At 42.4% G+C, this 23,836-nt stretch overlaps 1 pseudogene and 1 gene segment (V, D, J or C); both read right to left on the bottom strand.

The window, feature by feature from the left end:
* Nucleotides 1-1,075: 1,075 nt before the first annotated feature.
* On the bottom strand, nt 1,076-5,395 carry LOC122892904 (annotated as a pseudogene).
* Nucleotides 5,396-20,723: 15,328 nt separating this feature from the next.
* On the bottom strand, nt 20,724-21,314 carry LOC122894040. The segment is given in 2 exon segments: nt 20,724-21,079; nt 21,183-21,314. Coding segments are annotated over 2 exon segments (402 nt in total).
* Between the last annotated feature and the right edge of the window lie 2,522 nt (nt 21,315-23,836).

Below are 23,836 nucleotides of genomic sequence, written 5' to 3'. Positions count from 1 at the left end.
TGTGCCTGGGTGGCTCAGTGGGTTAAAGCCTCTGCCTTCGGCTCAGGTCATGTTCCCAGGGTCCTGGGATCGAGCCCCACATTGAGCTCTCTGCTCAGTGGGGAGCCTGCTTCCTCCCCTCTCTCTGCCTGCTTCTCTTCCTGCTTGTGATCTCTGTCTGTCAAGTAAATAAATAAAATATTAAAAAAAAGGAAAAGGACCACATGAACATCTGAGAGGAGACACAGGCAGTAACCTTTTAGATCCTCAACTGCAACAACTTCTTGCAAGATGGGTCTCTAAAAGGAAGAGAAACACAAACCACACAAAACAGACAATCATATAAAAAATAGGCAGAAGATATGAACAGACACTTCTCCAATGAAGACATATAAATGGCTATCAGACACATGAAAAAAATGTTCATCATCACTAGCCATCAGGGAGATTCAAATTAAAACCGCATTGAGACCACCCCTTCCAATTTCCCCCAACTCCCTTCTCCTCTCTAACTCCCCATGTCCTCCATGCTATTTGTTATGCTCCACAAATAAGTGAAACCATATGATAATTGACTCGCTCTGCTTGACTTATTTCACTCAGCAATTGGAAGGGGAGGTCAACCATGAGAGACTATGGGCTCTGAAAAACAATCTGAGGGTTTTGAAGGGGCAGGGGGTGAGTGGTTGGGGTACCAGGTGGTGGGTATTATAGAGGGCACAGATTGCATGGAGCACTGGGTGTGGTGCAAAAATAATGAATACTGTTATGCTGAAAATAAATAAATATTAATTAATACAAAAAAACCACATTGAGATATCGCCTTACACCAGTTAGAATGACCAAAGTTAGCAAGAGAGGAAACAACATGTGTTGGAGAGGATGTGGAGAAAGGGGAATCCTCTTCCGCTGTTGGTGGGAATGCAAGTTGATGCAGCCTCTTTGGAGAACAGTGTGGAGATTCCTCAAGAAATTAAAAATAGATCTTCCCTATGACCCTGCCATTGCACTCCTGGGTATTTACCCCAAAGATACAGATGTCGTGAAAAGAAGGGCCATCTGTACCCTAATGTTTATAACAGCAATGGCCACGGTCGCCAAACAGTGGAAAGAACCAAGATGCCCTTCACCAGGCGAATGGATAAGGAAGATGTGGTCCATATACACTATGGAGTATTATGCCTCCATCAGAAAGGACGAATACCCAACTTTTGTATCAACATGGACGGGACTGGAAGAGATTATGCTGAGTCAAATAAGTCAAGCAGAGAGAGTCAATTATCATATGGTTTCACTTATTTGTGGAGCATTACAAATAGCATGGAGGACATGGGGAGATATAGAGGAGAAGGAAGTTGGGGGAAATTGGAAGGGGAGGTGAATCATGAGAGCCTATGGAATCTGAAAAACAATCTGAGGGTTTTGAAGGGGTGGGTGGTGGGAGGTGGTACCAGGTGGTGGGTATTATAGAGGGCACGGCTTGCATGGAGCACTTGGTGTGGTGCAAAAATAATGAATACTATTATGCTGAAAATAAATAAAAAATAAATAAAAAAAACAGAAAGGAATTTTTGGACTTTACCAAAATAAAAATCTTCTGCAATGCAAAGGAAACAGTCAACAAAGCTAAAAGGCAACCTATGGAATGGGAGAAGATATTTGCAAATGACATTATAGAAAACGGGTTGATATCCAGGATCTATAAAGAACATACCAGACTGAACACCCAAAAATCAAATAATCCAGTCAAAAAATGGGCAGAAGGCATGAATAGACACTTCTCCAGAGAGACATACAAGTGGCCAACAGACACTTGAAAAAATGTTCTATATCTCTTGTCACCATGGAAATATAAATCAAAACCACAATGAGATATCACCTTACATGAGTTAGAAAGACTAAAATTAACAAGACAGGGAACAACAAATGTTGGAGAGGATGTGGAGAAAGGGGAACTCTCTTACGCTGGTGGTGGGAATGCAAGTTGATACAGCCACCTTGGACAACAGTGTCTAGATTCCAGAAAAGTTAAAAATAGAACTACCCTATGACTCAGCAATTGTTCTACTGGGTATTTACCCCCAAAATACAGATATAGTGAAAAAAGGCGCACATGCACCCCAATATTCATAGGTATAATGTCCACTATATTGAATCTGTGGAAGGAGGTGAGATGTCCTTCCGCATATGAATGGATAAAGAAGATGTGGTCCATATATATATACAATGGAATATTACTCAGCCATCCGACAGGATGAATACCTACCATTTCATTGATTTGGATGAAACTGGAGGGTGTTATGTCAAGTATAATAAGTCAAGCAGAGAAAGATAATTATCCTATGGTTTCACCTCTATGTAGAACATAAAGGGTAATGAGGAGGACCAGAGAGAAAGTCAATTATCATACAGGTTTACTTAGTTGTGGAGCATAAGGAATAACACAGAAGATATTAGGAGATTAAAGGAAAGATGAATTGTGGCAAATAGGAGGGGGAGATGAAGCATGAGAGACTGTGGACTGAGAGAAACAAACTGAGGATTTGGGAGTGGAGGGGGTGGAGGGATGGGTGAGCCTGGTGGTGGGTATTGAGGAGGACACGTACTGCATGGAGCACTGGGTGTGGTGCATAAACGGTGTATGTTGGAACACTGAAAAATTAAAATCAGGGAGGGAGACAAACCATGAGAGACTGTGGATCTGGGAAACAAACAAGGATTACAGAAGTGAGGGCGGTGGGGGATGAGATAGGCAGGTGATGGGTGTTAAGGAGGGCAGGTGATGTGATGAGCACTGGGTGTTATACCCAAGTAATGAAACTTTGAACACTACATCAAAAACTGATGATGTACTATATGCTGGCTAAGTGAACATCAAAATAGAACATAGACTTTTTTTCATTTTTTAAAAAAGTTTCTTTTCAGTGTTCCAGAATTCATTGTTCATGCACCAAGGAAATAAGGGCTTTGAATGACACACTGGAACAGATAGATTTCTTTGTTATTTACTTGGGCTCTTTCTGTTTCATTTTGGTAAACATAGGTAGAGGATTCTCAAGTGTATTGTGTTTTTTTTTCCCCCAAAGTATCACGTGATGTGATGAGCATAGAGTTTTATACTGAACTGATGGAGCATTGAATATTATATCAAAAGTCAATGGTGTTTTATTCACCTTAGAAGTTTTGGTTTTGTTTTGTTTTTTAGTTTTGGTGTCAGGCCCTGCCCCCATAGATTCTTTTTTTTTTTTTTTACTTTATTTATTTATTTATTTTCAGAAAAACATTATTCATTATTTTTTCACCACACCCAGTGCTCCATGCAAGCCGTGCCCTCTATAATACCCACCACCTGGTACCCCAACCTCTCACCCCCCCGCCACTTCAAACTCCTCAGACTGTTTTTCAGAGTCCATAGTCTCTCATGGTTCACCTCCCCTTCCAATTTACCCAAATTCCCTACTCCTCTTGATGTTTTCATTGAGAATCCCTGAACTGGGACTCACAGTAGGTGGAAGGAGAGGTATACCTTCCATGCCAGGGAGAGGAGCCTCATTGTTGGGTAGGGAGCTCTCCTACAGAAGGTGGTGAACTGCCTAGAGGCAGTGGGCAGCACTGGTCACACTTTGGGTCAGAACACAACGATCACTGCCTGTGGAAAGTGATGGAAACCAACCCCCCAACCTCAGACAGCTCCCCTAAAGGGGTAGGAAGCTCAAGATGCTGAGTCCCTCAAGTCAGGACTGGTCCGGAAGCCTACCAGTGGGACATGGAGTGGGTGCAGTGAAGGAGAACTCAGCCTGTAGAGGCAATGGAAACAAGGCAGAAGGTGGTTTTAATTGAACAGATTCGGTTCTAAACCAACAGCCTGAATGACATAATCTGGAGGCGGATGAAGCACAGGAATTTTGGAGACCATGTTTCCAATGATATCCCTTCTCATTTCTCTTAATGGTACCACATCGTTTTGTTCACTAATTTTAAATGATCAGTTGCAGTCTTATGTGAAAGTTATAATTTCTACATATGAAGTAACTCTTTATTATTCTCCTTAATGTGTAAAAAATAAAAAAATAAAAAAAAATTCTCCTTAATATGCAAATAAAAATCTCACCTCAAAAAAATCTCAAAAAAAAAGTCAATGATGTACTATTTCTCAGCTAATTGAATTAGAAAACAACATATGCAGACCCTGGTTTCTTTGATCTGTTCTGTGTTTCTTAGTTTCTATATAATCTCTTTCTGCTCTACTCTTGCTATTTCCTTCCTTCTGCTATATTTAGGATTCAGCTGCTGCTATTTTCTCTAGCATCTTTAGGTGTAATGTTAGGTTGTTTATTTGAGATTTTTATTCCTTCTTGAGGCCTTCCTGTATGCTGTGTATTTCTGTCTTAGGACCACCTTTACTGCAGAGAAATTATAGGATGGTGGTAACGGTTTTCTACTATTTTATTAAAATTAATTTTATTTTTTTCAGTGGAGGTTTTATAGGTGTGTGTGTGTGTGTGTGTGTGTGTGTGTGTGTGTGATCTTCTGGCTCCGCTGGAGGTTTTTGTGATCCACAGTGAGTGCCACTGAGATTCTTTTAAAGGTTTTGTTGACCTGCATCAGGATATTTGTAATTTATTGGTATTTAAGGACAAGAGGAAACTAATGTAACCGACTCTCTTTTTTTTGCATATTAGTGTATTTGTCTTCCTGCTACAACTAAGTTTCTAAGTCAGAGAGTGAATAGGTAAACACGGATAATGTCAAGGAGGCTCCCTTGGGGAAACGGCTCTATGGAGAGGAAACCCCAGACCCTGACAGGAAACATGTCATAGACTCCATGTGCACCTGCTCCTGGGATTAAGGACAGAGTTGGTGTATAGTGTGTACCCTCTGCTGGTCTGAAACCCTTGTAGTTTGACGTTTGTGTCTGGGCTCACACTGCAGTCCCCTCACTGTGCCTGTTGCACAGTAATACACGGCCGTGTCCTCGGTTCTCAGGCTGTTCATCTGCAGATACAGCGTGTTCTTGCCGTTGTCTCTGGAGATGGTGAATTGGCCCTTCACAGAGTCTGTATAGCTTGTGAAACTTCCATCAATCCAAATACCTGCGACCCACTGCAGCCCCTTCCCTGGAGCCTTGCGGACCCAGCTCATGCCTTAGCTACTGAAGGTGAATCCAGAGGCTGCACAGGAGAGTCTCAGGGACCCCACAGCCTTCACCAGGTCTCCCCCAGACTCCACCAGCTGCACCTTACACTGGACACCTACAGACACAAGACATCCCAGTCAGGAATATGTCACATACCCATGGTTTCTCTCACTTATATCCACTCACATCCTCAATTTCTTTGGTTTTCTAGAAATTACCTTGTAAAATAGCAACAAGGAAAACCCAGCCCAGCACAAATTCCATGGTGAGTTCTCTGTGTTCTGTCCTGCTCAGTGAATGTGGACACCTGGATCCCGGGACTGGGGCTCTTCTTCCAGCTGTATGGTCTGGACTGGGCTGTTTTTTTTCAGTGGAGGGAAGACCCTATTTGCATGTTCTCTGAGTATATTGTTAGCTCCAGACATAGGATCAATTCATTACTAGTTAAAAACAAAGACTGCTCGACCATTCTCCTACACCGTACACAAAGATAAACTCAAAATGGATAAAAGACCTCAGTGTGAGACAGGAATCCATCAGAATCCTAGAGGAGAACATAGGCAGTAATCTCTTCGATATCAGCCACAGCAACTTCTTTCGAGATATGTCTCCAAAGGCAAAGGAAATAAAAACTAAGATGAACTTTTGGGACTTCATCAAAATCAAAAGCTTCTGCACAGCAAAGGAAACAGTCAAGAAAACTAAGAGGCCACCCACGGAATGGGAGAAGATATTTGCAAATGACAGTACAGACAAAAGGTTGATATCCAGGATCTATAATGAACTCCTCAAACTCAACACACACAAAACAGACAATCATATCAAAAAATGGGGCAGAATATATGAACAGACACTTCTCCAATAAAGACATGCAAATGGCTATCAGACACATGAAAAAGTGTTCATCATCACTAGCCCTCAGGGAGATTCAAATTAAGACCACATTGAGATATCACATTACACCGGTTAGAATGGCCAAAATAAGCAAGACAAGAAATAACATCTGTTGGAGAGGATGTGGAGAAAGGGGAATCCTCTTCCACTGTTGGTGGGAATGCAAATTGATGCAGCCTCTTTGGAGAACAGTGTGGAGATTCCTCAAGAAATTAAAAATAGATCTTCCCTCTGACCCTGCCATTGCACTCCTGGGTATTTACCCCAACGATACAGATGTCGTGAAAAGAAGGGCCATCTGTACCCTAATGTTTATAGCAGCAATGGCCACGGTCGCCAAACTGTGGAAATAACCAAGATGCCATTCAACGGACGAATGGATAATGAAGATGTGGTCCATATACACTATGGAGTATTATGCCTCCATCAGAAAGGATGAATACCCAGCTTTTGTAGCAACATGGACGGGATGGGAAGAGATTATGCTGAGTGAAATAAGTCAAGCATAAAGAGTCAATTATCATATGGTTTCACTTATTTGTGGAGCATAACATATATCCTGGAGGACAAGGGGAGTTAGAGAGGAGAAGGGAGTTGGGGTAAATTGGAAGGGGAGGTGAATTATGAGAGACTATGGACTCTGAAAAATAATCTGAGAGGCTTGAAGTGGCGGGGGGGTGGGATGTTGGGGTACCAGGTGGTGGGTATTATAGAGGGCATGGATTGCATGGAGCACTGGGTGTGGTGCAAAAATAATGAATACTCAAACCATAAGTGACTCTTAATTTCACAAAACAAACTGAGGGTTGCTGGTTGGAAGGGGGTTGGGAGAAGAGGGTGGGATTATGGACATTGGGGAGGGTATGTGCTTTGGTGAGTGCTGTAAAGTGTGTAAACCTGGAGATTCATAGACCTGTACCCCTGGGGATAAAAGTATATTATATGGTTATAAAAAATAAAAAATATATAAAAAAATGAATACTGTTATGCTGAAAATAAAAAATAAACAATAAAAAAAGATTGCATTTTTTGTGGATCACTTTGTTTAGATGACACTTTCAAAATATGCAGTATTATTTTTTTGATTGTTGTTTAAAAAATGCATTTATCGGGTCCTTGTGCATCACAGTGGATTAAAGCCTCTGCCTTTGGATCAGGTCATGATCCTGGATTCCTGGGATCCAGCACCACCATCGGGCTTTCTGTTGGGTCAGGGAGTCTGCTTCATCAGCCCCCTCTCTCTGTCTGCCTCTCTGACAACTTGTTATCCCTGCCTGTCAAATAAATAAAATGTTTAAAAATGCATTTATTGTTTAAAATGTTGGAACAGGATATCAAAATATAAATTCCCATTCAGAGTTAAGAGCCAAATTTAAATATACCTTCAATATATGAATGGATAAACTTTGCAAAAGTACTAGGACTATCAGTTTCCAAGCTTTCTGTTGTGTTCCATTGTCCTGTGTGTCTGCTTTAATGCCAGCACAGTACTGTTTTCATGAAACGGCTTTGTAATCTAGCTTGAAATTGGAGTGTGGTGACTCCAGGTGGTTTAGTCACTTGTTCGCTCTCTTTCTATTTTTTTTAATTTTTTAAATTTATTTTTATTTCTTTTCAACATAACAGTATTCATTATTTTTGCACCACACCCAGCGCTCCATGCAATCCGTGTCCTCTATAATACCCACCACCTGGTACCCTGACATCCCACCCCCCCACCCGTTCAAAACCCTCAGATTGTTTTTCAGAGTCCATAGTCTCTCATGGTTCACCTCCCCTTCCAATTTCCCCAAACTCCCTTCTCCTCTCTAACTCTCCTTGTCCTCCATGATATTTGTTATGCTCCACAAATAAGTGAAACCATATAATAATTGACTTTTTCTGCTTGACTTATTTCTCTCAGCATAATATCTTCCAGTCTTTCAGTGTTCAGAATTCATTTTTTATGCACCACACACAGTGGTCCATGCAATACATGTCCTCCACAATACCCACCACCAGGCTCACCCAACCTCCCACCTCTCTCCCCTCCAAACCCCTCAGTTAGTTCCTCTGAGTCCATAGTTTCTCATGGTTTGTCTCCCCTCCAATTTCTCCCAATTCCTTTCTCCTCTCCAGCTCCCCAAGTCCTCCATGTTTTTTATTATGCTCCACAAATAAGTGAAACCATATGATAATTGACTCTGCTTGATTTATTCCACTCAGCACAATCTCTTCTAGTCCCATCCATGCTGATACAAAAGTTGGGTATTCATCCTTTCTGATGGGGGCATATACTCCATTGTATATATGGACCACATCTTCTTTTTTTATTTTCTTGTAATTTTTTAAAAATTTCTTTTCAGTGTAACAGAATTCATTGCTTTTGCACCACACTCAGTGCTCCATGCATTATGTGCCCTCTGTAATACCAACCCCTGGCTCCCCCAACCTACCAACCCCACCCTTTCAAAACACTCAGATTGTTTTTCAGAGTCCAAGTCTCTCATGGTTCATCTCCCCTTCCAATTTCCCTCAACTCCCTTCTCCTCTCCATCTCCCCTTGTCCTCCATGCTATTTGTTATGCTCCACAAATAAGTGAAACCATAAGACAATTGACTCTCTCTGCCTGACTTGTTTCACTCAGTATAATCTCTTCCAGTCCCGTCCATGTTGCTACAAAAGTTGGGTATTCATCCTTTCTGATGGAGGCATAATACTCCATAGTGTATATGGACTACATCTCCCTTATCCATTCGTCCATTGAAGGGCATCTTGATTCTTTCCACAGTTTGGCCACTGTGGCCATTGCTGCTATAAACATTGGGGTACAGATGGCCATTCTTTTCACTATATCTGTATCTTTGGGGTAAATACCAAGTAGTGCAATTGCAGGGTCGTAGGGAAGCTCTATTTTTAATTTCTTGAGGAATATCCAAACTGTACTCCAAAGTGGCTACACCAACTTGCATTCCCACCAACAGTGGATGAGTGTTCCCCTTTCTCCACATCCCCTCCAACACATGTTGTTTCCTGTTTTGTTAATTTTGGCCATTCTAACTGGTGTAAGGTGATATCTCAATGTGGTTTTAATTTGAATCTCCCTGATGGCTAGTGATGATGAATGTTTTTTCATGTGTCTGATAGCCATTTGTATGTCTTCACTGGAGAAGTGTCTCTTCATATCTTCTGCCCATTTTTTGACTTGATTGTCTGTTTTGTGTGTTTGAGTTTGACAAGTTCTTTATAGATCCTGGATATCAACCTTTTGTCTGTACTGTCATTTGTGAATACCTTCTCCCACTCCTTGGGTTGCCTCTTCATTTTTTTGACTGTTTCCTTTGCTGTGCAGATGCTTTTGAACTTGATGAAGTCCCAAAGTTCCTTTTCGCTTTTGTTTCCTTTGCCTTTGGAGATATATCTTGAAAGAAGTTGCTGTGGTTAATATTGAAGAGGCTCCTGCCTATGTTCTCCTCTAGGATTCTGATGGATTCCTGTCTCACGTTGAGGTCTTTCATCCATTTCGAGTTTATCTTTGTGTATGTTGTAAGAGAATGGTCGGGTTTCATTCTTCTACATATAGCTGTCCAGTTTTCCCAGCACCATTTATGAAGAGACTGTCTTTTTTCCACTGCATATTTTTTCCTGTTTTGTCCAAGATTAATTGACCATAGAGTTGAGGGTCCATATCTGGGCTCTCTATTCTGTTCCACTGGTCTATGCGTCTGTTTTTATGCCAGTACCATGCTGTCTTGGTGATCACAGCTTTGTAGTAAAGCTTGAAATCAGGTAACGCGATAAAGCCAGTTTTACTTTTGTTTATCCACATTTCCTTAGCAATTCGGGTCTTTTCTGATTCCATAGAAGTTTTAGGATTATTTTCTCTAGGGGTTTTGATCAAATGGCATCAAAAGTATAGGTAGTATACTATATACCTATTGCTCTAGGTAGTATAGACATTTTAACAATGTTTATTCTTCCGATCCAAGAGCATGGAAATGTCTTCCATCTTTTCATGTCTTCTTCAATTTATTTCATGAGTGTTCTGTAGTTCCTTGAGTACAGATCCTTTACCTCTTTGGTTAGTTTTATTCCCAGGTATCTTATGGTTCTTGGTGCTATATAAATGGAATCAATTCTCTAATTTCCCTCTCTGTATTTTCATTGTTAGTGTATACGAAAACCACTGATATCTGTGCATTGACTTTGTATCTGCCACGTTGCTGAATTGCTGTATGAATTCTAGTAGCTTGGGGGTGGAGTTTTTTGGGTTTTCCATATAAAGAATCAATCATCTGCGAAGAGAGAGAGTTTCACTTCTTCATTGCCAATTCGGATAACTTTTATTTCTGTTTGTTGCCTGATTGCTATTGCTAGGACTTCTAATACTATGTTGAACAAGAGTGGTGAAAGTGGGCATCCTTGTCTTGTTCCTGATCTCAACGGGGAGGGTGCAAGTTGTTCCCATTGAGGATGATATTTGCTGTGTGTCTTTCATAGATAGAATTGGTGAGGTTCAGGAATGTTCCCTCTCTCCCTATACTTTGAAGCGTTTTAATCAGGAACGGATGCTGGATTTTGTCAAATGCTTTTTCTGCATCAATTGAGAAGACCATGTGGTTCTTCTCTCTTCTCATGTTAATTTGTTCTATCACATTGATTGATTTGTGAATGTTGACCATCCTTGTAGCCCAGGGATGAATCCCACCTGATCATGGTGGTTTACTTTATAATGTGCTGTTGGATACCGTTGGCTAGGATCTTGTTGAGAATCTTAGCATCCATATTCATCAGTGATATTGGTCTAAAATTCTCCTTTTTGGTAGGGTCTTTGCCTGGTTTGGGGATCAGGGTAATGCTGGCTTCATAGAAAGAGTCTGGAAGTTTTCCTTCTGCTTCAATTTGTTGAAACAGCTTCAGGAGAATAGGTGTTATTTCTTTTTTGAAAGTTTGGTAGAATCCCCAGGGAATCCATCAGGTCCTGGGCTCTTGTTTTTTGGGAGGTTTTTGATCACTGCTTCAATCTCGTTATTAGATATCGGTCTATTCAGGATGTTGATTTCTTCCTGGTTCAATTTTGGTAGTTTATAGTTTTCCAGGAATGTGTCCATTTCATCTAGGTTGCTAAGCTTATTGGCATATAACTGTTCGTAATAACTTCTGATGATTGTTTCTACTTCCTTGGCGTTAGTTGTGATCTCTCCCTTTTCACTCAAAATTTTATGTATTTGAGCTTTCTCTCTTTTCTTTTGGATTAGTGTGTCCAATGGTTTATCGATCTTATGGATTCTTTCAAAAAACAGCTTCTAGTTTCATTGATACATTCTACTGTATCTCTGGTTTCTACCTCATTGATCTCAGCTCTAATCTTGGTGATTTCCATTGTTATGTGTGGAGTTGGTTTGATTTGTTGTTGATTCTCCAGTTCCTTAAGGTGTAGAGAGAGCTGCTGTGTTCTGGATTTTTCAATTTTTTTGAGGGAAGCTTGGATGGCTATGTATTTTCCCCTTAGGACCGCCTTTGCTGTATCCCATAGGTTTTGGACCGAAGTGTCTTCATTCTCATTGGTTTCCATGAATTGTTTCAGTTCTTCTTTGATCTCCTGGTTGATCCAAGCATTCTTAAGCAAGGTGGACTTTAGCTTCCAGGTGTTTGAGTTCCTTTGGAACTTTTCCTTGTGATTCAGCTCCAGTTTCAAAGCATTGTAATCTGAGAATATCCAGGGAATAAACTCAGGCTTTTGGTATCAGTTGAGTCTTGATTTGAAACCCAGTATGTGGCGTATTCTTGAGAAGGTTCTGTGTGCACTTGAGAAGAATGGGTATTCTGTTGTTTTAGGGTGGAATGTTCTGTATATATCTATGAGGTCCATCTGGTCCAATGTGTCATTCAATGCTCTTGTTTCTTTATTGTTTTTCTGCTTCAATGATCTGTCTATTTCTGAGAGAGGCATGTTAAGATCTCCTATGATTCGTGTATTCATATCAATATGACTCTTTATCTTGATTAACAGTTTTCTTATGTAATTGGCTGCTCCCATATTGGGAGCATAGATATTTACAATTGTTAGATCATCTTGGTGGATAGTCCCTTTAAGCATTATGTAGTGTCCTTCTGCATCTCTGACTACAGTCTTTATTTTAAATTCTAATTTCTCTGATATGAGAATCGCTACCCCAGCCTTCTTTTGAGGCCCATTGGCATGAAAGATGCTTCTCCATCCCTTCACTTTCAGTCTGCGTGTATCTTTAGGTTCAAAATGGTTCCCTTGTAGACAACACATGGATGGGTCCTGTAGCTTTATCCAATCTGCATTCCTGTACCGTTTTATCAGTGCATTTAGGCCATTCACATTGAGAGTGATTATTGATGGATACTTTTTTATTGACATCGAGTTACCTTTGAAGTCTTTCTTTCTGTAGACTGTCTCCATATTTCTGTTCAATGCTATCCTTAGGTTTTTCCTCTTTTATAGAACCCCCCCCTTAATATTTCCTGCAGTGTGGGCTTGGTGGTTGCATAGTCTTTTTTTTTTTAAATTATTATTTATTTATTTATTTTCAGAAAAACAGTATTCATTATTTTTTCACCACACCCAGTGCTCCTTGCACGCTGTGCCCTCTATAATACCCACCACCTGGTACCCCAACCTCCCACCCCCCGCCACTTCAAACCCCTCAGATTGTTTTTCAGAGTCCATAGTCTCCCATGGTTCACCTCCCCTTCCAATTTACCCAAATTCCCTACTCCTCTCTAACACCCCTTGTCCTCCATGCTATTTGTTATGCTCCACAAATAAGTGAAACCATATGATAATTGACTCTCTCTGCTTGACTTATTTCACTCAGCATAATCTCTTCCAGTCCCGTCCATGTTGCTACAAAAGTTGGGTATTCATCCTTTCTGATGGAGGCATAATACTCCATAGTGTATATGGACCACATCTTCCTTATCCATTCATCCGTTGAAGGGCATCTTGGTTCTTTCCATAGTTTGGCGACTGTGGCCATTGCTGCTATAAACATTGGGGTACAGATGGCCCTTCTTTTCACGAAATCTGTGTCTTTGGGGTAAATACCCAGGAGTGCAATTGCAGGGTCATAGGGAAGCTCTATTTTTAATTTCTTGAGGAATCTCCACACTGTTCTCCAAAGAGGCGGTTGCATAGTCTTTTAAGCCTTGACTGTCTTGGAAACTCTTTATCTCTCCATCCATTTTGAATGTCAGTCTTGCTGGATAAAGTATTCTTGGCTCCATGTTCTTCTTATTTAGTGCCCTGAATATATCTTGCCAGCCTCTTCTGCCTTGCCAGGTCTCTGTGGACAGGTCTGACATTATTCTGATGGGCTTCCCTCTGTAAGTAAGGAGCCTCTTACCCTGGCGGCTTTCAAGAGATTATACCTACACTTATAATTTCTCAATTTGACTATCAGGTGTCGTGATTTTTTTTGGAATGTATAATCTTGGGTGGATACCGTTCAGCCTCTAGTACATGAACACTGGTTCCATTTGTGAGATTGGGAAAATTTTCATGAAGGACTTGTTCCACTATATGTTCTAGACTTCTTTCTTTCTCCTCCCCTTCAGGGATTCCAATAGTTCTGACGCTGGAATGCTTCATGGCATCATTTATTTCCCTGATTCTGTTTTCGTGGTTTCTAAGCTGTTTGTTCCAGGCTTCCTCCTGATCCTTTCTCTCTATCTGTTTGTCTTCCAGATCACTAATTTTATATTCTGTCTCAGTTACCCTAGCTTTGAGAGAGTTTAGATTAGATTGGAACTCACTGAAAGCATTGTGAACCTCCTCCCTGGTAGCTTTAAGCTCTGCCCTATCATTGTGAACATCCTGTCTGGTCGCTTTCAGTTCGGCCCTAATCAATTCCTTTTGGTCATCCATAGCTTTCTCTAACCTAGCTATGGCCTGGATAATTGTTAGTCTGAATTCTCTTTCCTACATATTGTCTATGTTGATAGCCGTTAGCTCTGTTGCAGAAGTTCCAGCCTCTGTATTTTTCTTCTGTTGGGCATTACTCCTCCTAGTCATTTTGGTAGGAGATGACTGAACAGATGTAGCTGGATATATCAACTGTGGTGCAGTCAAGGTGCACCCTGGAACACTTCTGAGCAATCAGGATTCCCCACCCAAACAAGAGAAAAAAGAAAAGAAAAAGAAAAAGAAAAAAAAAGAAAAAACAAAAAGAAAGAGAGAGAGAGAGAGACAGGAAAGAAAGGGAAGGTGAAAGAGAAGGTTCAGGCCAGATGGGCCACAGGGTAAGATTTATGAAGTAGACAAGCAAAAAGAGACAAAAAGAATGATACAAGTATATGACAAGAGAAAAAAATATATATATGCAAATAAAGGAAGAACCTCGTCAAAAAGAACCCCAAGTGTAAGATTTATATGCTATCAGGACAAACACAAATACACAGAAACACTGGTGGATGAAGAGGTTGGGAGAGTGGTTATAAATTCTCAGTGTGTGCGAGGAAGGGTTTTTGATTCTTCCTGGATGTATCTTGATATCTTTGTTAAAGGACTCAACTTTCCTAAGATAAAGAGGATTAAAAATGGGTTTACCTATAGGGGTAGTATTGATTGGGGCAAGGGGATTACTTTGAAGTTTAACTCTATATGAATATTAGAGGAGAAAATTAAAAAGGAATAAACTAGACTAAACTAAACTGAAATTAAAAAAATGAATTAAAAAAATAAAAATGCAAAAGAAAAACATAGGTGTATGTATCTAAAAGTTCAGATTAGAAGGGTATTATGGAATTTGATGTACTGTACAGCTCGCTGTGATAGTAAATAGGTTAAAAAAATTACCTATGTGTAAAAAAAAAAAAAAAGAAATGAACCGGAATAGTGGGAACGAGTGAACAATACAAGTTTTCCTTTAAAGTAGTGGTAGTTCTCTTGTAATCCTTTTTTTTTTCCTTTTTTGGTTTGTTTTCTGGTGGAGGGGCTTGCCAAGTGGGTTGTCAGTCAATGATGCTTCCTGAGTTAAGTCCTTCTGCCCCCCTCAAGGGGGTGGGCTCTGAGGAAACTGGTGTTTTTTCAGGCTTTTGTTCTCTGGCGGTTTTTATGTTTGTTCACTTTTTTTTTCTCTCACCTTGACCGCCTCTGATGGTTTTTGTAGTTTTATAGGAAAGCAAACCGCACTCTGATTTCCCTCTCAGAGAGAAGCTTCAGTCTGGGTGCAGAGCCTAAATAATTTCCCCCTTGGCCGCTGGCAGAGCAGGTTCCAAGTTGCAGACCCTGGGGGCGCAGGATCTTTTGCTTGTACCCAAAGCCAAGGCAGTGGCGGCTGTCTGGGAGCTCCCGATCGCCAGAGAGGTTCCAAGCAGCAATCACACACAGATATTGCCGCTGGCCCAGGCTGGGAGTGCCTGGTCTTGCTGGGTCTAAGAGTGCCCAGCTTACCCGCACCTCTTTCATGTGTGGCTATGGGTCGCACGCGCGTCTCAGGCACTGAGAACGGGGCGCAGGTCCGAAAGCACCAGGCTGGGGTTTTGTGCACCTCTGTCAGGGGAGAGTTTGGGGCGCACGGCTTAGGTTTTGAAACAATGGCGCGTGTCAAAGAGCGCCGGCCTGGCCTTTGTAATTCTCTCAGGGGAGTATGAGGGACGTGCGTGCATATCTCAGGCTTTGTAGTAGGGCTCACACGTTCTGCCAACCGGCGTGGCTCCCATCCCCTTCAGGAGCTAGAACCCATGCATTCTCGGGCGCGCTGCCGGCTTAGGGACCAAGAGCTGGTTTCTCAGCCTCACTCTCTCTGCCTCAGCGCTGGGGAGGCTGTCCTGGGACCGGGGACTTAAGCCCCTGTCCCTAGCTGCCCCATTCCACAATTTCTCCCCGCGATCCTTTGCTTTTTTGGAGTGCTTTCAATCAGTCTCCAAGTTAACGCTGGTCCCCAGACGCAGGGCACTCATGCTCATATTGGGATATTACTTTCCCACCGGTCACCTCTGGTGGCTCCCTCCCCCTTTTGTTTATCTTCTGATATCAGTTCCCCCTTCCCACTCTGATTACCTGCCCACTGACGTCTTCTGCCCCGTAGAGATCCAGACGTGTATAATTCTGATCTCAGGCTGATTTCATGGGTGAATGGAGTTCTTTGGTAGGTAATCAGCTCACTTTCGGGTACCGGCTGAAAAGGCGCCTTTCCTACTCCCCCGCCAATTTGTCCCCCCCCCATTGGTATCATCTTTTTAAAATTTATTTTTAATTTATTTTCAGCATAAAAGTATTCACTATTTTTTCACCCCACCCAGTGCTCCATGCAATCCGTGCCCTCTGTAATACCCACCACCTGGTACCCCAACCTCCCACCCCCCCGCCACTTCAATCCCCTCAGATTGTTTTTCAGAGTCCTTAGTCTCTTGTGATTCACCTCCTCTTCCAATTCCCCCCAACTCCCTTCTTGTCTCTAATTCCCCATGTCCTCCATACTATTTGTTATGCTCCACAAATAAGTGAAACCATATGATAATTGACTCTCTCTGCTTGACTCCTTTCGCTCAGCACAATCTCTTCCAGTCCAGTCCATGTTGCTACAAAAGTTGGGTATTCGTCCTTTCTGCTGGAGGCATAATACTCCATAGTGTATATGGACCACATCTTCCTTATCCATTCATCCGTTGAAGGGCATCTTGGTTCTTTCCACAGTTTGGCGACTGTGGCCATTGCTGCTATAAACATTGTGGTAAAGATGGCCCTTCTTTTCACAACATCTGTATCTTCAGGGTAAATACCAGGAGTGCAATGGCAGGGTCATAGGGAAGTTCTATTTTCAATTTCTTGAGGAATCTCCACACTGTTCTCCAAAGAGGCTGCACCAACTTGCATTTCCACAGTGTAAGAGGGTTTGACAAAACAGGAAAAATTTATAAAGTGGAAAAAAGACAGTCTCTTCAATAAATGCTGCTGGGAAAACTGGACAGCTATATGTAGAAGAATGAAACTCGACCCTTCTCTTACACCATACACAAAGATAAACTCAAAATGGATAAAAGACCTCAACGTGAGACAGGAATCCATCAGAATCCTAGAGGAGAACATAGGCAGTAATCTCTTCGCTATCAGCCACAGCAACTTCTTTCAAGATATGTCTCCAAAGGCAAAGGAAACAAAAGCGAAGATGAACTTTTAGGACTTCATCAAAATCAAAAGCTTCTGCACAGCAAAGGAAACAGTCAAGAAAACAAAGATAGATACGTTTTTATTGACATCATGTTATTTTTGAAGTCTTTCCTTCTGTAGATTGTCTCTATATTTCTGTTCAATGCTATTCTTAGGATATTTCCTCTTTTATAGAACCTTCCTTAATACTTCCTGCAGTGTTGGCTTGGTGGTCGCATAGTCTTTTAAGCCTTGCCGGTCTTGGAAATTCTTATCTCTCCATCCATTTTGAATGTTAGTCTTGCTGGATTAAGTATTCTTGGCCACATGTTCTTCCCATTTAATGCCCTGAATATGTCTTGCCAGCCCTTTCTGGCTTGCCCGGTTTCTGTGGACAGGTCTGAAATTATTCTGATGGGCTTTCCTCTGTATGTAAGGATCTTCTTTGTTCTACTTGCCTTAAGAGGTCCTGTATAATTATAATTCCTAATTCTTACTATCAGGTGTCTCGAGAACTTTCGAGAATCTATAATCTTGGATTGAGACCTTCCTGCCTCTAGCTGGTTCCTTCGTGAGACTGGGAAAATTTTCATGGAGAACTTGTTCCACTGCATCTTCTAGACTTCTTTCTTTCTCCTCCCCTTCAGGGATTCCAATAATTCTGACGTTGGAACGTTTCATGGCATTATTTATTTCCCTGATTCTGTTTTCATGGCTTTTAAGCTGTTTGTTCCAGGCTTCATCCTGATCCTTTATCTCTATTTGTTTGTCCTCCAGATCACTAATTCTATCTTCTGTCTCAGTTACCCTAGCATTGAGAGAATTTAGATTAGATTGGAACTCATTGAGAGCATTGGGAACATCAGAGCACTGGGATGACACCTGCATGCACCTCTCTCAGGGGAGTGTGTGGGGCATGACTCAGGCTTTAATAGCATAACATGGTGTGCACGTGGGGACTGCAAAAAAGTCTGTGCTTCTGCTGCCTGACACGGCTCCCAGCCCCTCACGGGAGCTGGACCCCACATGCTCTCAGATCTGCTTGTGGTTCAGGGACCAAGACATGGTTTCCTCACCGCACTCTCTCTGGTTCAAAGCCAGGGGTGGCTGTCCTGGGTCTGGGGACTTAAGCTTCTGTCCCTAACCACCCTGATTCCCAGAACTTCCCCTGCAATTCTTTGTTCTTTTTGAGTGCTTTCAACCAGACTCCAAGTTAATGTTGGTCCCCAGTCACAGGGCGCTCTTGTATTTCCAATGGGTGTCTTCTGGTGGCTCCCTCCCCCTTTTGTTTATATTCCCATATTAGTCCGATGTTACCACTCCACTGTACCTGCCCACTGGTGTCTTCTGCCCCCATAGAGATCCAGACCTGTATAATTCTAATCTCGGGCTGATTTCATGGGTGATCGGATTTCATTGGTAGGTAATCAGCTCACTTTAGGGTACAGGTTGAAAAGGGGCCTCCTTCTACTTCCCCGCCATCTTGTCTACCCCTCACTATTATGCTTTATATTTTATACTAAATAACTCTACAAATAATAAAATAATGGGAAGTGGTTATTATAACATCTTGAATGAAAATCCCAAGGAGATTGTTTAGGTTGTTTTTTATAAGTTATATTGCACAGTAAATTCATCTGTTAAATATAATTATGTGAACTCTTTTTGGTTGTAAAATATATTACCAGTTATGCAAGTAATTCCAATAATACCTCCAGGAGTAGCAGAATCTAAAAATATACAGATTTATCATGTAATAATTCATCAGAGGTTATCAGTAAATGAAACATACCAAGGATATTATGGAAAGAAGGATATGACAATTAGACAATGCATCCAGATATTTTCTGCCAATGTTTGTATATTAGAACAGAAAGAAATGTATATATACCTCATAAGAAACACAGCTGGGGACAGCCTGCTGATTATGCAGAGAAAAAACTGAGAGATGAGATTTGGGGAACAATGGAGAATAGTGAAAGTCCACAGTTGTTCAAGAGAACTTGGTGGTGACACAGGTAAGTGAGAGAGTCTGTGAGGTTCTGCACACCTGGGTGTGTTCATCTGGAACAGGTTGTCCAGGTGAACAACCTGGACAGGTTCATCTGGATTGGTGCACATAACACAAGGAGACTCACAGGAGGCCAGTACACTAGATTGGTAACTATTATTAGACATTCCTGTAATGTATTAAATACACACACAGGACAGCTGCCAACACACAGAAGACCCGCTAATGAGTTTCCCTCTTCTTGGGAATGACCATCCCAAGATGCTTCATGCTGAAGTGAGAAGTTGGCCTGACCCTCCTCCAGCTACAGGCAAATAGATTCACCTCAGACACAGAAGATGCATTCCATGCAGACCACCCCCTCGACGTTACAAGAGTAGGACTCTGAGTGGAAGGGCCATTCCTGTGACTCCTCTGATGTGTGGAGATCAGTACTGGTTTCACAGGAAATCAAGAAAGCAAACAGCCCAGAAGATATTTATGAATTCTCTAGGGGAAATCCTGGCCAGTTCAATGGGACAAAAGCAGGGATATGAGAGGAAGTGACAGTATTGTCTCATATAGTACCTGCTACATTATTTTATTTCTGGATCATGGTTTGAGCTATATATCCCCATTTCAGCCCCACTTCAGAGCCCTCCCATCATGGTAGACATTCATTATTGAACCTTTCTCCATCTGACACTTGGTGAAGATCTGGACAGTGTAACAGGACACCAGTTCCATGGGGCTCAGGATACAGGACAGGTTGAGAGAGAAGTCAAAAGAAGGAGAGAATGAGGGTGGGGGTGGTTTCTGATGTATATTCAATGGATAGCACAGGGTGGGCAGGAATCTGGGACCTGCCAGCTGGGCCTCAGGATTCACATGGATTCCCTGTGTGGAAGCCGGGAAACACATCTCAAACACAGTCACCAAGGATGCTCTCATGGATTCTCCCTACCAGAACAGGACCCAGCAGGAAAGGATGGGTTTTCCTCTCTGGATTGTCATCCCACCAGTTTCATGGGGAAATCTGAGTGCCCCTCATAGCAGGTGGGCTCCTTTTCCATCCAGGAAATGGAGCAGTGCCTACAGAAGGGCAGTTCCTGATCACCTCTGTCTGCCCACATGTATAATGAGCCAGAGGATACACTGGTGCCAGGAGGACAAGAACTGACTTGGGCAGTGATCCTGGAAGAAGCTCATAAACATGTGGGGACAGTGTGTGCCCCACTGAGGGCAGAGAACAGGCATGCAGCATGCAGAGAGCCTGGGCTGTGCAGGTGTTTCTCAAGGACAATGGGAATTTTCAGCATGTGCTTCTGTGGAGAACAAAAATGAGACATAGAAGAGGTTGATGAAGTTCCCCAGAGACTGGTGAGATCTCTGCTCTGTGGAAGCAAAGTTATATTCTTGTGGTTGGCTGCATGGAGAACACGAGGTATTAGAGATGAAAGAAAAAAGAAATCCCTGTGGGCAGCTGAGAGTCTGGAGAGGAAATCCCTGATCTCAAAACGAAGCCCTACCCCACTGCACCTGCTCCTGGATCTGATCTCTGCTGTGGATGCTGAGCGCTCTGTGCTGCCCTGAGTGCCCCTGCAGCTCAGCACATCCTGTGTCAACAGGGAGGTTTCTGTCCTGGCTCACACTGAGGGCCCCTCACTGTGTCTCTTGCACAGTAATACACGGCTGTGTCCTCGACTCTCAGGCTGTTCATCTGCAGATACAGCGTGTTCTTGCCGTTGTCTCTGGAGATGGTGAATCGGCCCTTCACAGAGTCTGTGTAGCTTGTGCTACTTCCATCACTGCTAATATATGCGACCCACTGCAGCCCCTTCCCTGGGGCCTGGCGGACCCAGTCCATGTAGTAGTTGCTGAAAGTGAATCCAGAGGCTGCACAGGAGAGTCTCAGGGACCCCCCAGGCTTCACCAGGTCACCCCCAGACTCCACCAGCTGCACCTCACACTGGACACCTGCAGACGGAAGACATCTTGGTCAGGAAACTATCACATATCCTGTTTTTCTCTCACTCACATTCACTCACATACTCAATTTCTTTTTTTCTCCATAAATTACCTTTTAAAAGAGCAATAAGGAAAACCCAGACCAGTACAAATTCCATGGTGAGTTCTCTGTGTTCTGTCCTGATCACTGAATGGACACCTGGGTATCCCGGGCCTGGGGCTCCTCTCCCAGCTGCAGGATCTGGCTGTGCTGGTTAAATCAGCAGAGGGGAGGCCCTATTTGCATGTTTCTGGCTATATATTCAGCTTGGGGATCTATTCTGACAGAAAGGCAGTGACCCAAGCTGTTGTGAATATCTTTAATTTAGTGCCAATGACAAATTTTGAAACAAAGTTTTTTATTATATAACTTTCCAGTGTGTATACTTGTGTTCGTAGGGTATCCGTGAACATATATGGGGTGAGACTGACCCCAGGATCTAGGTCAGTGCTCCCCCCACAGGAATTGCTTCCCCCCACCCCGAATCATCTGCAGGACAAAATGTCAGGCTATGAGGCATATGGAACACATCCTGCAATGGGGATGGATTGATTTTGCTTATTTTATACTTTACCTTAAATATAGAGAAAATTAGCATTGTGTAGGTGTGTTTTCATATCTTCTGATCTCTCTATGTCCCTCCAGAATCACCTTTGCTATTACCTATAATAAGTTCGATGTGTATACTCGACACAAGATCAACGGCCCACAAACGGAGTGTGTGATATGATAAACACAGGTGCTGCAATTAACATTATTGACAGTGAGTGCAGCAATTCTCCCTAAAATTTCCAGCATTTCCCCCTGGGATTTCTCCTTCCCTTTCCCTTGTTTACCCACATAACTATTGATCTTCCTAATGTCACTTTATACTAGCTTTAATTTTGTAGAATTCATAAATAGGACATTGTACTCTATGTACTTTCTCTATAGGGCTTCTTTGCCCCAGAATCAATCCTTGTGGGTACAGTGGTGTTGCTGTCTGTATCAGGAATCACTGGTTTTAATGACTGACATCTCTGAAGGCAGAAGTTGGAAGCACCAGCTGGAGGAAGATCTGAAAGAGCAGAAAGGAGCCAGTTGCTTCAGCCTCATCCACACACCCTCTTTTTTTTAATTGATATATTTTTAAAATTTAATTAAATAATTAATTTATTTATGTTAACATACACTGTTACATTAATTCCAGGTGTACAGTATAGTGATTCAGCAATTTCATACATCACTTGGTCCTGGGATCCACACACCCTCTTGACCCAGGAATTCTTTGTCCCAAGAAAGAGAACTCCTCTGTTGTTCAGGAACCGTTTCTGCTGGCTGTGGAGAAGAGAACTAAAGGTAGCAAGAAGTGGACCAGAGAAGGTTGAGTTAGAAGCTCAGAAAGACCTGTCCATGGAAGATGCGAGGCACCAGGAGGAAGCACAGCATGGGAGGAGCTGTTCTGCTGCAGAAGAAACCTGTGCACAAACAAATCCAACACTCAGGCACCAGCCTGTGGATGTCATGTCAAGTGGCCAGCCTCTGACTATGCCCACAACTCCCACATTCTCCACTCAGCTCCACTGCTAACCTCAGCTGTGAGCTGCAGGCACCACCTGGGAACAGCAGCTGCTCTTTGCCTCAAACCAGGAGCCTTCTTTCCTTGTCAGCAGTGCATGGAGAGGACCTATTTCTGCAGCCACACCTACCCACATTGCTACAGAGTGTACTGTATATGTGTGGAAACTCCTTTTGTTGAGAATTGTTTCCTGCATTACTGAAGCTCATTAGGAGGCTCGACAAATGTGTGTCTCCTACTGTCCCAAGAACTTACTTACATTGAGCCACTGTGGATCTTGACTGTGGGTGTTAACTGTGACTAGAATGTAGTCTCTGTCAAAACAGTGCAAATTTATTGCCACTCTGTCATCCTCCTGGTTTTCTATTTTAATCAGAAAATAAGAACCATTATGATTTCCTGAAAACATGATCTCTGTTTCAGATTCTGTCCATTTCTTTGTACAAAGTGCATTTAGAACAAAGGAGTGGAACTCCAATGGGAATGCCTCAGGAGCTGCACAACCAGGAAGAAGACTGTGTTTCCCCACATGGAGCCTCCTGGCAGCCATGTCATGCTTTGGGACAGAGCTGGTGTGAACCTACATTGTTTCTTGTAAGTGCTGACGATAACAGGGAACACCATGATCTACACACATGCATCAATCCTCCCATAAACTGGAGTGGAAGCTAGATAGTTGATTCCCTTCTCTGATTTCTGTCTCCCCATGTTTTCAACTCTGTTAAGCCCCTTTATTGGTCACCTTTCTAGGGGGAAATGGTAGTTTCAGAGGAGGAGTGTCCATGAGCATTGGAAAGTACAGGTACTGTTCTTAGAGGAATGTGTGCCATAAGGGTTTCCTGTCCTTCCCTGTTTTGTTAACTTCCTCCCAGGATCAACTCGGGAAGGCAACCGTGTGTGCTAGGCTTCACACAGTCTCTGCCTTTTTTGGTCAATGTGCTTTTTCTCATCTGCTAGATTTCATCCTAAGCCTTGGTTCAGCTCAGGTAAAAACTTCCTCAGAAGTCCTTTTTTGACCACGTGGCCTTCTCAGCTAAGATGATCACTTACTATTCGTGGCTCCCAATGTTCCCCGTGTGCATCTCCCACAGAACACGTATACCACCATGGTACTTGTTCACAAGCTAGAAGAAGCAGAGATGCCTACAATTTTCTTAGTCCTCAAAGA

This window comes from Neovison vison, chromosome 13, assembly GCF_020171115.1.
Source record: "Neovison vison isolate M4711 chromosome 13, ASM_NN_V1, whole genome shotgun sequence".
NCBI classification, from domain to species: domain Eukaryota; kingdom Metazoa; phylum Chordata; class Mammalia; order Carnivora; family Mustelidae; genus Neogale; species Neogale vison.
This window is presented reverse-complemented; position numbering and strand designations above follow the sequence as displayed.